At 36.6% G+C, this 18,019-nt stretch overlaps 1 protein-coding gene across 1 annotated transcript in view; it reads left to right on the top strand.

The window, feature by feature from the left end:
* MYT1L (myelin transcription factor 1 like) overlaps positions 1-18,019 on the top strand; it is a 221,092-nt gene that overhangs the window by 135,190 nt on the left and 67,883 nt on the right. Inside the window, exons 6-10 of the mRNA XM_059842822.1 lie at positions 4,037-5,008; positions 9,560-9,694; positions 12,215-12,305; positions 14,513-14,620; positions 17,808-18,019. Of these exons, the coding sequence (XP_059698805.1) occupies positions 4,037-5,008; positions 9,560-9,694; positions 12,215-12,305; positions 14,513-14,620; positions 17,808-18,019 (1,518 nt within the window). The remainder of the gene's footprint in view (positions 1-4,036; positions 5,009-9,559; positions 9,695-12,214; positions 12,306-14,512; positions 14,621-17,807) is intronic.

Here is an 18,019-nt window from a genome sequence, read left to right as displayed (position 1 = left end):
GTATTTTCCTTTTCAAAAGGAAGGTGCTGTTTTGCATGACTCTCTACACTGAAACCAGCAAGCCATTTCTTCTGAAAAAAATACTGTTTAAAATTTGATGTGATAGGAACAGAAGGAGGAAACAGTCAAGGATATAGAGGCTATAATTCTTATTCTCCCGTGACTCCTGATATGACATAGAAAGAGTCACTGAAGTTCTCTGTGTCTCAATTTCCCATCTGTAAAAAGGGGTTAAAGTACCTACCTCACAGGGGTGTTGTGAGGCTTTTTAAAATAATGTTTGTAAAGTGCTTTGAGATCCTTGGATGAAAGGTGCAATAAGAAATGAAATTATTCACTTTTTTTAGCGCAATACAAGTGCACTTCTCTAGAAAAGGCTAAAGGCTTCCAGCTCTTAATAGCTGTTCTGCACTACTCCACTATAATTTCTTCCTGCCATTTGTTGCATATGCTGGGAGTTAAAAAGAACAAATTATACAATCTAGAATGTCTAAATTGTCATGATATTTTATGGAAGAGGGCTAGAATAATCTGATATTCTTTTTAAACTGCATTGCGTATTTGTCCATGCAGCCCTAGAGTTAACATAAAAAGGATATATTAAACTTTGTGCATTCTTCACTTAAACTGGCTAGCTTATGTCTTTGTGAGACAAACTCAATCTCTTCACAAAATAAAAACCTTCAGTTTGCATCACTGGTTCTAAAACTTATGCAAGTGGTAGAGTAATTCTTATACTCTCCAGGTTTTGCAGTCATTTAACAGACAGCCATTAGGCAGCACACTGTAAAGGTAGTTATTGAGTTACAGATCAAATCTAAGGAATCACAGAAATGTGAAATGAAAGCAAGATTAAACTTTACAGACCCGAATCAAAGAAAAGAGATATAGTTCACATACAGCTGCTAGCATAACATACTTCCTAGAAGACCCTTAACTAATACACAAACTGATTCAGTATTTAAAATTTGATAAACAGATGATACAGGTACCTCACCAGAAAGCTTAGAATTCAGCTGTTATTGAGGGGATGAGATGGCATACATAAATATCTTCCTCATTAAAATTAACTGCTGCATGGAGATAAGAGACATGAGTAAAATAGTTTTTAAAGAAAGGAGATGCAAAAAAGGCCAAAAATTAAAATATGAGAAATTAAACGTATTCAAATATTTTACTTTCCCACCTCTGTCATCTGGGATTAGTGCTTTACACTTTCTTCTCTTCAACTACCTTTTCCTTCTTCATTTTATGACTGAATGGATGGGAGACCAGAAAAGGATATAGCCAAACAAACAGAATAAAAAATATGGTAGTTATGACTTTCACCCACCTTACCTACTCAAAAGGAATTTAGATGTCTTCTGTCATACAGTACATGATTCATATTTTGACTTTTCACTTCTGGAGGCAAGGTATTACATATTCCTCTTGTTGGTGATCATTTACAAACACATCCCCCCTTTTAAGAAACAACCCCTGAAAATTTTCATATTTCAAAAGTTGGCCTATAATAGTCACTGCGTACCTGAGCAGTTCTCAGGATGACTAGAGAAATTTCTTTTTTTTTTCTACTTTGTATTTCAATATCATACAGCTAGATTTGGACTGATTTCACCAGTTTTTGTTGATACCTCATCCTCAACTTGAAGGCACTGCCAATTTTGGAGCTATAGCTTGTTGCTTCTTTAATTACTTTGATGTTCCTTTGCTGCATCTGATTGCCCATCAGTGTGGTTACAAGAAGCGCTCCACAAAAGCCTCAGTTTCTATGGAACAATCTCCTTGGCACCAGGTTTTATCCTTAATGTTTAAATTAATGTGGGATTTGTTTGTACATTTTACTTTGGAAAATTATTAGTGTATTTACTTTTCAAATAGCACAGACTGTCTGTGCTATCCACTAATCTTTCATTGCTTTCTTCTGTTCAGTTATTCAAGATGGACATTTTTCAAATAGGAAGTATAAGTGGCAATCCTTACTTGTACACTGAAAATCTGATACTCTGATACCCTTAATTTTTGTGGCACTGAAACATATATGTGAATTATGATAATCTTAAAAAACAGCAACCAAAATAAAGCCACCTTTTATGATAAACAGATAATCCACTACTGACTTGGAATATCTTGTGATGTAGAAATACCATATAATCTTCCTTATTAATTATCTTTCCTCTGTATTTAAGCAGATAATATGTAAGATATAATATTTTACTGTTAGAGCATTTTTTTCCGAGACATAGCCTAGTCATCAACCAGTTCTGCTGCTTAACTACAGCCTACTATCATCCCAGGATCCCTAACCACTGTGTAGAAGAAATACTATCTTGTGGCTGAAATATTAATTATTGTGCTGTTTAGCTTTGTATTTACAACTCTTGATTTATTATCGTGACTACTGACATTAAAAATATTTTTATCAAACACATTTCTTATTACCAAAATGTTAGTGCACAAGCCACCTAAAATAGCCACCACTACCTGAAATCTCCCACTTTGACTTGTTTAACCTAAAATATGAGCCACACTTCAGAAATTGCTATGTGTTTAGGTGTACTACTGTTGAAAATGCATCCAATCTGAAAAGATGCTATCAGAAGTTGATGGATTAGCTCTTGAGCAGCTGTTAATTATCCTAGCTCTACTGGTGTCTTACAGTTTGCACCAGCTGAAAAACTGGACTGGCATGTCACTGTAATGACGGATCTAGGAACTTTCTCGTCCAGTGCTGGAAAATGTTGAAATACAGCTTGGGTAGCCAATTACCAAAATATGAGTTATGCAGTGTTTATTACTCCATAATTATGAATGTATGTTTTTAGACTGGGTCTAGTAATGACGTAACTGAGTGAACATGAGATACCAGAAGATGCTCTCTGAATGATATTCATCTGATTGAGTATGGGTACCTTTAAGGTGGGCATCAAGTCTGAGTCCCTTTGTTGTCAATGAAGAGAAACAGGCACTTCTGGTAGTTATCAGTTTTATTCTCAAGAAGGTATCTTACCCAGATCAGGTGGGCTGTGTCCATAAAGTGTCTGCTTCTCTTACTGACTGAGGATGGAACCGTGGGTGTAGATGTAGGTGTAGGTGTCTGCCTTGCTCATGTCTAAAGTTAGGTGAGGTGAATCTCCTCCTCAGTGCCTCTCATTGGCTCCATCTTATTAAAACCTCCCTATGTTATTCAACAGTTACTAGAACAAAGCTGAATAAAATGTGGTAACTCTGCACCATTCTTTTACAGTACACAAAAAAATAAATAACAGCCCGATTACACATATATGACTATAAAATTTGGGCTAGAATATTTACTTAAAATTATGTTGTGCATATAATTCCTTCTATCCTCCTTTCATGCAACAACTCTTTTAAAATTCTTAACTTCTCCACAGTTGAACTGAGAGATTTTGATTTTACTGATGGATCCACTAAGTAAAATGCCATTTTAATCTTTTTGTATTGCTATTGGTCAACTAGTATTAATTGTGTGTATGGTGTTAAAAATGTGACTCTTCCTTCTTGGAGAATACTCTTTCTCTTTTGGTGAATGGCATTCATCAGTAAGAGAATAAATCCAGTAGTATTCACTCCTTTGCCATCTACCATATTTACAGGAAATACAGGAGTGAGAAAAGTTGGAAACATAGGCAATTATGTCATCTGAATAATGTGATTGTAATAAATCCCATAAAACTGTGAATATAGAAATGAAAGGAGAATCATAAGTATTTATGCCATAATATTCAGCAGTAGTAGTAATTAGCATTTTGATTGCCTTTTTCTTATCAGTTCTGTGAAAGAAATTCATGTGAATAGCAAATAAACAAAAATAGCCCTATGGACTATAGAGAATTCAGTTCAAATGGGTCAGCCATAGTGTTCTAAAATTGCTGTATGATTAACAATATTTGACATGCAGTTTGTTTTCTGTCCGTGCGATTGCAACAACAGTTCCAATTGTAGCCACTTTTTTCTTTTCTTTTCCTTTTTCTTTCTTTCTTTGTTTCTTTCTTTGTTTCTGTTTTTTATGCAGAAGACCATCAAATGAATTGTCACAATACTCGAATAATGCAAGACACAGAAAAAGACGATAACAATAATGATGAGTATGATAATTACGATGAACTGGTGGCCAAGTCATTGTTAAATCTTGGCAAAATTGCAGAGGATGCAGCATACAGAGCCAGGACAGAATCAGAAATGAACAGCAATACATCTAATAGTCTGGAAGATGATAGTGACAAAAATGAAAATATCGGTCGAAAAAGTGAGCTGAGTTTAGATTTAGACAGTGATGTTGTTAGGGAAACAGTGGACTCCCTTAAATTATTAGCACAAGGACATGGTGTAGTGCTTTCAGAAAATATTAATGACAGAAATTATGCAGACAATACTTCACAGCAAGACAATAGGAATATGAACTTTGTAATGCTAGGGAAGCCTGTGAACAATGGACTTACAGAAAAAATAGTGGAGGAGAGTGATGAAGAGGTATGTCTCAGCAGTTTGGAGTGCTTAAGGAACCAGTGTTTTGATCTGGCTAGGAAACTCAGTGAGACAAACCCACAGGAAAGAAATCAACAGCAAAACATGAACACTCGTCAGCATGTCAGGCAAGAAGATGACTTCCAAGGAAGAACACCAGACCGGAATTACTCTGATATGATGAACCTAATGAGGCTTGAAGAACAGTTGAGCCCCAGATCTAGGACTTTTTCTAGCTGTGCCAAGGAGGATGGTTGTCATGAAAGAGACGATGATACCACCTCTATTACTTCAGATAGGTCTGAAGAAGTGTTTGATATGACAAAAGGTAACTTAACCCTGCTTGAGAAAGCAATTGCTTTGGAAACAGAGAGAGCAAAAGCCATGAGAGAAAAAATGGCAGTGGAAGCTGGAAGGAGGGATAATATGAGATCATTTGAGGAACAGTCTCCAAGACACCTTTCTGGAGATGACAGGAAGCCTAAACCAAGTGACGGCCATGTCAAAAAGCCATATTATGGTAAAGGTAATATTTCTATATACCGTATGTTATGTCATGAGAAAGTGTGAGCTAACATGTTAAGTTTTTGCATAGATTTCTGAAATGAAGTTATTAATTCCACATAATGGGAACTTGATTAAAATTGTAGTATGACATGATTGTAAAATCGCATCATGCTATGATTATAAAATGAAAGAACTCATTTTGCAGTGTTAGAAATATGTGCAGTATATCATTGGCTAGATTAAAAAAAGCAACTTCTCAGGGAAACAAAACAAGAGATCATGTTGAAAGAGGCAAAGATTTTTCTCAAGGTTTTAATATATTTTATAGTAATAATTAAAAAAGAGAATTGTGTTGCAAACTATATTGAAGAGGGGGGGTTTATGTAGCAGATAGTCAATCAGCTATGAAGTGCATATATTACAGATTGGATTGGGTAGGTGGCATCGTGACTTATAAAATTATCATCAAATGACAGTTATTGATGAAGCCTCTCCTGTCTAAAATGTAGAATTGCCTGATAGAAATTGAACAGTATCAAAATGACCGATAACATAAGATAAGGGCAGTGACTGCACATTAATTATCTTAAGATACTAAGGTAATGGAAACCATTTGCTATGCAAGGCATGGTGTGGCCTGGGCTGAGATCAATAGCAATTTCTTTCTTATGTGCATTCCACTTCACTGGTTTCATTCCATTGTGGAAACAGTTAAGGTGCTGCCTTGACCATAATTCAATACAAGAGAAACAAAAAAAAACCCCAATAGAAACCGAAGCAAACAAAAAAAATCCCAACAGACTAAAGGTTTCCTTTAGAATGCCTTTTCATTTGCAGGATAATTATGGTGATGGTGTGTTTATGTATGACACCCCTCTTTAACGTGTTTACATCTGTACATGTAGGGCCATGTTGTATTTAGTGTTCAATACCTCCTGAGATTCACTGAACACCCCTGATTCCCATTGACTTTAGTGGAAGTTGAGGACATGGTATTTCTTGGGAGATGCTAAACAGGGACTAAGTTTATCTTATATTTGTTGCAAAAATATTTGGTTTGCTTTCTACAATTAAGATGGTGGGCATTTTTTTCTTTTTTTCTAAATCTCTGCCTGTGACATTGATGTAGGCAGACAACATCTTGATCCAAGAAAGTTTTGGTCATTTTTCACAAGTCTTGAACAAAAGTAATGATCAGTCTTTTAGAAAAACATGTAAATTACTGATGTCAAACACTGCTGCAATGTATTTTAGTGAAGTTTTGTTTGTTCTAACCACAAATATATGGTCCAGTGTATGCTGTAGTAACTTTGGGCATTTGGGGAAGACAATTTTATTTAGTTAGTGTATTACTGCATAGCCATGTGGATGTTGTACTAAATGTTGTTCACATATGACCTATTATGGATGCATTTCCCCATGAGTATGTGTCTCTAAAAACACAGAAAACATGGCAAACCAAAATTAATTTAGAACAGTTTTTAAATTCTGGTATTGTTCAGTCTTTCCAGTCTATATATAGCTGGGAAAACCTTTTTGCATATAGGCCTGCTACCTCCAAAAAGCCTATATTATTTCTGACAGTGAGAAATGTATGGATGTCCTATTTTAGTAAATTCTATAGCTTCTTTGAACCATCCTATTTCTTGGGAGCTGCAGGCTGAATTGGTAATAGGTCCAAGGCTCACCAGGGACTAAATACTGTGGGAGTTTGGACCATGAAATTTTGTGGAGTGTATCATTCTTGACCTTTTTTATATAAAAAGAAAAAAAATATTCCCTTATTTAAAACAAAACAAAACACACAAAAAAACCCCAACCAAAAAAAAACCCAACCCAAGAAAAACCAACAAAAACACCTCAAAAAAAAAAAAAAAAAGGAAAAAAAAATCCCAAAACCAAACCAAAACAACAAACCTGTGGGAAACATTCTGGTAGTTGTTGAGAGAAGAAGCTTGAAGGAAGACAGTTGCTTATATCATTTGTTCTCCAGTCACATGTTATCTTCCAAATACTGCTGGAAGAGATACCTTTGGAGATACATGATACAGTAGGTGGAAACTTTCTTGGGAAAACAGGTGTGCAGTGAGAACTGCCTCTTGGCTTCAGAGATCACTGAAACAACCATTAAGGGACCACTAACCATTTTCCCCCTGCCATTTAAAGCTTTCTAAACAGGTCTTCTGAAATTTATGCATTTTGAGACCTTTTAAAGTCCTTTGACACCCTTCACTCAGGAAATACTTCCATTGTGCCAAGGAGTGAGAAAAGGTTGCAAAGTTCAGTAAAACTGCAATATCTCTCCCAAATAGCAGAAGAAGATTTACAGAACAGTATCCAGTGTTTCGTATAAAGTTGTGAAAAGTTTACTCAAATGTCTTCCATTAAAAGCAATGGGAAATTGTGCAAGTGCAATTTTATGCAAGTTATGAAATCATTAAGAGTAGTATACAGCATCTTTTCTGACTCATTAGACCATAAAGGCTCTTAAGGCTCTGATATGTGCTATAACTTTATGATGTAGACTTGAATACAGAGCAGGATTTGCTTGATGCTGTAGGATGCAAGTGTCTAGATCCTCAGCTGCTCTAAATTACAATACCTTCACTGACTTTGGTGGAGGTCTAACAATGTCGAGTAGCTAAAGTTCCTCTAGTTTAAAGTCTCTAAAAAGCCATTATGGTCTATTAATCATCTACATTTTTTGCAGTCCTTGAATATTGTTATATTTACATAATTTATATTTCATTTACATTATCTATTCACTTATCTAATACTTTTACACATCCCAAAGTACTTGACGTGATGAGTTGCTTAGAGTTGTGTATGTATGTAGCTGTGGGCTTGCTGTTCTAGTGGTCTCAGCACAGGCCTATCTGGCAGGAATTTGAATCCCTCCTCTGACATTTGCTCCTTCTGTGGCCTTGGGTTTAACTTCTTGATCTCTTTCTTCAATTTCCTGATGTATGAGATTATGGTCTTTCCAGGAGTGTTGTGATAACTGTATAGCACGTTGGAGATAGATTTATATGTTTATTTGTTGTTAAAGAGCATGGAACAAAGAATTGTGTTCTACAGTCCACAAGGAAGTTAAGTAAAATAAAACTATCCTAATTAGGGGTTCTATTTGCAAAATACAAGGTTTAAGTATGATATTATATTTTAAGAATGGGTGTAAGACATGGAGAGTCATTACAAGGAGCTAAAGATTTTCTGTAAAATGAAGCTGTTTTGGAAGAACTTGAGAAGTAAAAGTATATATAAAACCTACCAGAAGGAAATCACAGAAAGATAAGTCCAAAACAGAATGTGAACTCAGGATTGTATTGATTCATGATGAAAAGAATGGGTGGTCCGTGAAGTTCCACAAGTATTGAAATTTCCCCCTATTGTACTGAGGGTTCTGTTTGTTGAAGCTGTGATGGAATTTAATGTAAAAAAGGCTTACTGGAAAACAACTAGCAAAATCTTATTTTACGGAGATGAAAGCATAAATACTGAAGCAGAGAAATTACAAGAGCAACATAAAATTATTTAATGAGGATAGTTTAGACTGGGTATTGAAAGGAATTATGGACTAAAAAAGATGTTGGTGATCTCGAGCCAAAACTGTAGCAATTTGAATATCCTGAATTATATCCCTTTAATACTGATATGAGTATCAGCAATAATGTCCAAAACCTGGCAACTGTGGTCAAGATGCTAAGATGTAATTTGTATCATGTGCTTGTCTGGAAGAATAGATGTTCTACAGATGTTCTGTTAAAAGAAATAAGCAGATGACATTATGTGAGAAATTTCTAGATAGCATTCCATTACATCATTGGCAGAAAACTTTATTTTGTGGAAAAAATGTCTGGTTAGACTTTTCTTTGATTTGTAGGCAGAAGATCCAACAAACTTCTAAAAGGTCATTAACCTTTCAAGCGTATGAATATTCAAATGTTACATATGCATGTTGGTAATGGCCCAGATTTACATGCAAGCGATACTTTCGGTAATTCTGCTTACAATGTTACTCCACCATAATTTATTGAAGATCAAGGAATATTTATGTAATTTTGCCACTTTGTAAGGAATTTAAAGAAAACGAGTCATTTCCTACTGTGCCTTGGAAAAGGGATTTTTGTGAAATCATTATGCTGGAGAGCTGGGTTTGCTACTTTCAGGACATTGAACTGCTATGACAGTACTTTTGCAGACCTTAACACATGAGGCAAATAAGAATATAAAGAAGGGAAACTCCAACTAAACAGTTTCCAAATGACCTTTCACCCTTGAGTTAATGCTTGCCAGCAGAACATTGATTGACAATGGTATGGCTTTGCTATAAAAAGGTCATTTTCCAGTCACTGTGAATGGATATTGCCGTGATCATGGGAGCCTGCAGTCTGAGAAGAAGATAACAGGATAAAAGTGACAGAACTGTGATAAGAAGTAGAAGGTTTTTTTTTTCCAGTTTTCATAATAACATTTACCAAAGAGTAAATTACATGATGAAATGAACCTTCTTACAGAAATGTGAAAAGACTCATTCACTTGACACATTTGTTGTAAATTATAGATCCCTCAAGAACAGAAAAGAAAGAGAGCAAATGTCCTACCCCTGGGTGTGATGGAACTGGCCATGTAACGGGGCTTTACCCCCATCACCGCAGTTTGTCAGGATGCCCACACAAAGATAGGGTCCCTCCAGAAAGTAAGTTCACATTCTTTCATGGAAACTGGGGATAAAACTACAAAAACTTTTTTAGCATGCTTTTTAAACCTTTTATTTAAAAAATTAATTTCATTTTTCAGTATGGTTTGTCTCAAGTTAGTCAACTGTTCTGTGTTATACTTTTTCCTTTATTCCATCATTTCCATTCTTTACTAACTTTACACTAAAAGAACAACTTTTAAAGCTGTATTCTTTGATTTTGAGAATCCTAGGTTATTTTTTAATAGACATATTTAGTCAACAGAGAAAAAGGTTTCCAGAAGATATGCACTGCTTTTGCTTCTGCGTGCTAATGTCACATCAACTGTCCTTATTGTCTTGTACTGGAATAATTATTCCTGAAAAACTTGCAAACCCTTTCCATTGTTATTGTTGTGTCTGAAACATAATTTATATTAAACTAGTGCATATTATAAAAAATAATAATTTGGCTGTTTACTTAGCTACAGAACTCAGGATTTTGAGCAAACAATCCCTCTCAGTCACATGGGTGGAACTTCCTGCCATGTCAGCAAATTCTCTGCATAGGAAGTTCACCCATATGAGCTCATGAACAGCCACCTAAAGGCAAAGGGCTTCATTTCTGGAAGTCACCTCCCTGGCTGGTGAAATCAGCATGGTTCTGTGGAAGCTAACTACTCTGTGCTGGTTTTCATCAGGAAGTGTCTAGCTAAGATCCAATTCTCTTTCACACCGGTTTTAAAATGGAGTTGTGGATTCCATTCCGTATGGACCTAAAATCCTCACTGTCCATTAGCACTTCTAGACTTAACCTCAGTGAATTTGCAACAGCCTTAAGGAAGTGTTGTAAAGACAGTCAGATCTAAAATGGTCCCCAGTTTCCAAAGGAAAGTAGATTCTGATGGACAGGAAAACAGAAGTAGATTAGCACTGCAAGAGTGGCAGACATACCAAGTCTCCTCTTTCCTGGTACGGTGGCTTCTTCCAGAAGTAAAGTAATGAGGAAGTGCTTTAGGAAACTTTGCTGTAGTTTGGTTGGTCTCTGAATACAGTAAAAAAAATAAAGTAATTTCTCTGCTTTCCAATACCCTGTAATTTTCTGAAACACAAATATTTATTCAGTTGCTCAAAGTTCTATAATTTTTTCAAATGGTAAATAAAAAGCTCTTTAGAAGACTTTGCAAATCAAAGAAGAATATAGCTTTAAACTGTTTGCATGCTCTTGTACCTACTAAAATGACAAAGGTGAGCTCATCTTTTTTTTTCCTGTGATGTTGGCCTTGTGAAGCATGTTTCAACAACAGCTTTAAATATTAGGAATTTCAGAGTGAAGCTTTTGCATCTATACACATTTTATCACACTGATGATGGGGTGATGATGATGGTTATGTTTTAATGAGTATACATGGTTTAATTCTCAAGTCTCTGAACAGCTTTTATTCAGTTCTTAACTCAGTCAACGTATCTACTGATTTTATTAGTTCTTTTTTTTTTTTTTTTTTTTGAGTGAGAACTAAATACAGGCTTCCAGACCACTTCTTGTGTGAGAAAATGAGAACTTCACAAGGGCTGGATAGCCTTTTTCCCATTGAGTGATGTACTGCTATCCAGCTCAGAGACATGGATTTAGATATGCCTCATGTCATAAAAAACTCTTCAGCATTCCCAAAAAGTTCTTGATAATGTGGCCCTTCATAGCATGAGCTTTATGATTTAGAGGGGTACTGCTCTGAGCGGCCTTGGAGTAAGTTTTCCATCCAGCTTGCAGTGGATGCAGATGTAAATCAGTTTACTTGCTTAAGCTTGTACCACTTCTTTTTTACATTTTTTTTCTGCCATCCCTCAATTTTTAAGTACTTAATTTTGGTTCTTAGTATATTAAAAAAAAAATCACATTTGTAGAGAACACAAGTGAAAAATAGAGGATCCATTCTGCTCACTATGTAGATATGAATGATATATCTATGTGGAAGCAAGCAGAACTGGCCCCTAGCTCAATCAGGCTGCCATATAGTTAGGGTTAAATTCTGTTCAGGGTTGTACTGAGGTGTGTTTCAAATACTTCAGTGTTCTACCAGTATAACTTGAGAGCCGATTTTCAGCTCATGAGTTTGATACTGTGTTTATAAAGCTATGTAATAAGAATACATACCTTTCCTGAAAGAGTTTTTCCAGTCTGTAATTTTGTTTTTGTATGGTTGCTAGCTCACCCTTTACTGTTGAGCTGATCTTTGCTCAGTGGTTTTGTATGAAGAAGATGTTGGGCGTCTTCTGCTTCACTGTTGCACCAGAGATGAATTTGTTTATAGGTTCTGTAACCTCCATAACTTTCACTGTTGCCCTGTGTTAATGAGCATAGGGTCACAATACTTAGTTTCTTCATCAGGCTTTATTGGCTATGTGTGTCACGTGTATTTTGAGGAATGCTGGTTGTTAATGAATCCTGCTTTGTTTTAAAATGGTTTCATATATACTGGGATTTGATTTTTTTTTTCTTGTTTTCATACTCTGCTGTTTTCTCTTACTCTCCTTGTCAAGTTCTTGCCATGCATGAAAATGTTCTTAAGTGTCCTACACCAGGCTGCACAGGCCGGGGCCACGTAAATAGCAACAGGAATTCCCACCGAAGGTAAGGATGCCGTCGCTGGACACCAATCTAGAGGGAACAGTGCCTCCCAACTGCAGCCCTTCTAGCAGTCCATTGGTGGGGGGGAGTGAGTGTGTGTCGTTGTTCTGTTCTGAGGATTGACAGATGGTGCTTCGTGTGCTTTATCCATTTTAAGGAGTAACATTTATTCATGTATTTTCTGAGGAGAACGAGTGTGCGTTTGCTGTAGTATGGATGAATCGATCCACAGAAGACATTTTAAGCATCCTTAGCTTTTTGAGTGGACTTTTTTTATTTTTGTTTTGATATTTGCTGAACAGCAGTTGTACAAAAGAAGTGGTATGACTCCTCATAGGTGTGTTGCAGGGAGAAAGATTTTTTCAACATCATCAGGACTAGGACAGAGTTCTTGTTCTCACACTTTACTCTCCTCAGAGATTTTTCTCTAGTGCATGGAAAAAACCTACTCTAATCCTAAATTATTGGGGTTTTTAATACCTGAGAAGCAGCATTTTAAATACACAGCATTAGCTTTCTTACTGACCACAGTCTTAATCCCTAAGTACTTATTCAGCTAAAACTGAATGAGAATCTCAGCTGTTTAAGAAACACTAAGAACATGTCTCATTACACTTAAAAATGAAAAGGCAGAAATAATAGAAGTAAGTATTCTAGTAAAAAAAAAAAAAAGATCAAGGAAAAAAGCAACTTTTCCATAGTTTCCTAAGATTAGTAATAGATTCTTAAGGAAGGGATGCTATTGCAAATTAAATTCATAGTTTTCCCACAGAACAATAATAAAATCTTGCCTATTCCTTTACAATTTTAAAAATCCAGAAAATTTAAGAGGATAAGAGGGTAAAAGGAGCTGTGCAGTGTTCCTGTTATTGGATTCCTTTTTACTGTTAATTGTAGGCTTGAGGAAGTACAGGCACTGGACATTCAGTCTTACCAAGCCCCTCATATCAGCTGCATTTCCCCCAGAAGACTCTTGTGGGTACCAGCCTGCCTGCAATAAGCTCTGGTACTCCTTCTCTGCAGTGATGCTGCCAGTAGATGCAGCAGAAACCTCTGAGAAGGCTCTATGGGAATTACTGCTGCTTGAAGCAGCGTTCACTTCTGGCTGAATATCCACTAGAATATTTGAGGTGTCTGAGGAAGAGCATGTCAGTGGAGCGCAGCTGCCCCCTGGCACGGCTCCAGAGCTGCACAGAGCTCCCTCACCCTCTGCAGAACTAGGGCAGTGAGGGCGGGCACGGGGGGAGCACTCTGCAGTCGGTGCTCACCTCTTTCTGCAGCCTTTGGGGCATTTTGCTCTACTTCACTTTTTTTCTTTTTTTTTTTTTCCATTTATTTCCTGTAAAGAAGGGAACATCTGGGAATGCACTGATTTGCCTTTTATTTTATTTCTATTCCTGTGGAGAGCACAGAGAGCTGCGGTCACATAAGCATGCAATAGACTATGACAAGGAAAGGAACCCCCTCCATTGTCAGGTCACAGGGTTTTACAGCTTCACTAAGAGCACCATCTGCTGGCATCAATATATTTATTTTTCTCAGTTCTAAATCTTCCATAAGAATCAGGCTTATTATTGCCACTTCAATAATAGTTCAGCATTAGCAAATTTAATTGAATTTCCAGTGCAGAGATGCTTTTCATTTTTCATCATCTACTATTAGAAAACATACTTTAGTGGCTGAAATTCATGAACAAATACTAGCAGTTGACATGTAGATTTAGCAACCCAAGGCAAAATTTTGCACTCATTTATATGCTTAGCAAAAAGATTGGAGTTAATGGAGCTGAATGAGGTGTGAAGCAGCACAAGATTTGGCCTATATGGTGTTGTCATTTAATTGTCTTCAGGAGCCATTTCATTGGCAACATTTGTAGATGCATAAAGGTCACGAGTCTGCTAGCAGAGCTGCACAGCAGAATCCAGTTTATATTCTCCTCTCCGACTGGTATATTCCCTGGCTGACATCCATGACTTATCTCCCCATGTACTGTGAGAGAAGAGCAGATGTAGGATTTACCATGCAACTGTGAAAGCAGAAGAAAAGAAGTCTATTCTAAAGAAAATAGACATGATCAAAACATTTTTGGAAATCCTTTTCCTTCAGATTCTTCCTGATGCTGGCTAAGGAGGAGAAGGAGTAATTGGATCAGTGCTATAATGTGAAACTATGCAGGACAAGACAATTAAATTTCCTTTCTGTAATTGCAGCCTCTCTGGATGTCCTATTGCTGCAGCAGAGAAACTGGCTAAAGCTCAAGAGAAGCATCAGAACTGTGATGTGTCAAAATCAAACCAGGCATCAGATCGGGTTTTAAGGTATTAGAAATCACTATAATACTTATTCTTATGCAGAATTCATCACACAGTCACCTAATCTGAGAATTTATATTTATATACATTGTATATACATATATATCTCCTTTAAAGAAGAGATAGAATTAGGGCTTCTGGATCCAATTCTCACAGTGTATTTTTCCCACTCAGTTTTCATGGGGGAGGGTTGGTAATTATTTTGGCAAATACATGTAAAGCTGAAAAGCTCATTTTTGTCTTAGGCATTGTTTGGTGTAAAGATGACTGCTGGAGTGCAAAGTCTAAGAACAGTGTGAAAAAAGTTGGTATCTTTTGGGAATAAACTAATATTTACCGGTAAGTCTTGGTTTTTTCAGCAGGCTTTTACTAGTAAATATCAGTTTAAATTAAACCAGAAGCCCTATCTGCATTACCAAACTGGTAGACTTTTGTCAGGACACTAGGAAAAGTACCAGGTATAGCTTAGATTCCAAAATAATATCAGGCCTAGCTCTTTGTCTTAGTTCCCCCCATTCTCTGACAGGAAGGACAGAGAGAAGAAAAAGAGAAGAATTGTCTAAATTTTCATATGGAAGGGACCTTTAACCAATTTTATATGATTATACTCCTTTTCTTCATCCATGTAGGATTGTACATTTATCTGAAGTTGCATCCAGCTTTGTGCTATTGTCTCCTCTTTTGAGATACTTGGGTGGAAAAAATATTATTTCCTAGGAGCTGAAGTGTGAAGGATGCATGTAAAGCAATCACACTTCTGCATGATTGACCCAGCCTTATGCTGATGATGCCCCAAAAGCTGCAGAATTTCTCCATGGATACTGCAATATCTGTGGGCTGGAATAGGTACATCCCTCCCAGCTGCCTCAAAGAGCGTGGAGGAAGTGCTGCAGTTTTAGTTCCCAGAATTTCCTACTTATCCCATAGTTCTCAGTCTTTATCTGTCTTCTAGATTTAAAAATTGATTGGGCTACTTAAAGTTTTTTACTGTACTATCAACACCGTTCTTCAAATATTCTCTTAAAGGTTCATCTAATCTTGATGGTCTTTTCAAAAACCAGCATTTCTGTGGAGCTGGGAACATAGAATTAGGGCTCACGTCTACAGAAGATTTTTCATCATTCCTGTTGACTATGGTCTCCTTCCACAGATCTGTTTTTGATGGGCTTTATCTTAACTGCCCCTGATTCGGTTTGCACAGCTTGGCATACAACATCCCATAGAGGTTTCTTAGAGAAGAGTTCTTCAAATCCCATTAGTAAAAAAACCTCCATTCTTTGAGGGAATAAAACAGTTTCTCACTTGATGGAAAAGGACAGATCAAAAATGCAGTGGCTTTTACCACTGCTCATTACAGAGAATCCACTGAAGTCAGTTGCCATAGAAGGAAACTGCTCAAAAGCAGCATCCAGTTTGCTGGCAAGCTCCCTAGGATTGTTCTGCAATCTTAACTTCACTTGTGAGCTGCCTTGTGTTTCAGGCTTTATAGGCAACTCAGATAATTCTTTCATCTTGTCTCTTGCTTCCTTTTTACCTTTAAGTCATTGAAGTATTTATGATGAACTTGGCAGCTATTTATAATATTTGTGTGCAGGCAATTGATGGGCAGACGCAGATGTTTTAAGAGTAAATCTTGAATATTTGTCTTCATCCCAGTTTCCATTCCACCTGCATTTGAAAGTTCTTACTTAAAAAGAAATCAAATTCATAGGACTTCTATTCCACTGAAATTTTGGATTTGCACTAAATGTTCAGGATCTGAACTGCAGGTTTTTGGTTAAATATAGATTATCTTGAAACAGGATCAAACTATTATTCATATCAGCTCATTGTAAAAATAAGCCCACTGTATTTTGTGAGGAAGAAGTGTCTAAAGGAATAAGCATACATAAATCAAAGGGAATAGTATGACTAATATGGTTTTTTGGGTGATCTTTACATAAATATCCTGAATAAATTTTATGATAATAAATTCATTCAGAAAAACAAGATATAATGTTTAAAACATGTTTCTTACTATTGAGCACATTTCACTTTGTTAGTCAACATGATGATACTTCTGATCTCAACTGAATTTATGTTCCTATGATTGTTCCTTCCGTTTCCTCTGGTTTTAAATGCAAAAAAAAAAAAAAAAGAAGAAAAAAGAAGAAAAACATATATGCTTCTTGATTCCACCAGAAGCATCTCAGGTGTGCTGTTCATGATCCTCACCTCCTACTATGTGCAGCAGGTAGACATGCAGCCTTGTGCAGCCTTTGCCTCCTACTACCCAGTCATGTAACACTTTCTTATATAGGTAGGGTTTGCAGGATCTGGCCTTGGTTTGCCTGCTTTGAGTGGATGACTTTGAGCTGATGTCCACATGCAGAAGATGGTGTGACGGTGGCATTCACTGCAGCGTTCTTTCACTGAGATTTCACAAGTTTCTCAAATGACTGAATTCCATCAAGCAGGGCTTCTTCTGACTGTTCTCCCTCATCCTAAATGAAAGAGATATTTAACTGAAACAGTTTTCTTTTGTATTCGTGCTCAGGACCTTCCTTGAGGTGTGCATCTGTGTATCAGGAATTGCAGCTCCTGCCAGAACCTTGCATTTAAGGGTGAGCAGGATCTGCAAGGCAGCAGCTCAGAGTTGACAGGGCTTCTGAGACTCTTCTCAAGATGAACATGGATTTGTATATTGAAGGATGAAACAGGAATAGTTGCTTTTGAAAGCACAGCGGAAAACAGCATACAACTCTTTTGGAAGAAATATGGAGGAAACTCCATAAATTAGGTGGAGCTTCCCAATCTACTTCTTCTTTTTGATATTTAAAGAATTTGTCCAAACTTCTTCTGTCAGTCTGCTTGCCCCTCTTCAATTCACCTCCCAAAAGAAAAAAAAATGTTTGCTTTGTGGTGCAATTACAAGGGGAAAGGGAAACCCTGAAGTATTTTAAAACAGAACTTTAAAATACTTTTAGCTGCAGGATACATTTAGTGACATTAGAATTAATTTTGTCTAGGCTTTGTTCAAGGAAATAAATACTGTTTGTCTGCTGAAAATAACCAAACTAAGGAAATGCAATAATATATTGCTGTCTCTTGAGTACAAGAAATAACTAAGATTTTCTAATCTGAACTATAAATTATGCACAAACATAGTAAACTGAACTGCATCTAACAAACTGTACATATCTTTAATTTCTAGGCCCATGTGCTTTGTTAAGCAATTGGAGATCCCTCAGTATGGCTACAGAAACAATGTCCCCACCACCACACCCCGCTCCAACTTGGCCAAGGAACTAGAGAAATACTCTAAGACTTCGTTTGAATATAACAGTTATGACAACCATGCCTATGGCAAGAGAGCCATAGCTCCCAAGGTGCAATCCAGAGATATATCCCCCAAAGGATATGATG

Source organism: Haemorhous mexicanus, chromosome 3 (genome assembly GCF_027477595.1).
Source record: "Haemorhous mexicanus isolate bHaeMex1 chromosome 3, bHaeMex1.pri, whole genome shotgun sequence".
NCBI lineage: Eukaryota > Metazoa > Chordata > Aves > Passeriformes > Fringillidae > Haemorhous > Haemorhous mexicanus.
Note: the sequence above shows the minus strand (reverse complement) of the source record. Positions and strands in the feature narration are given on the sequence as shown.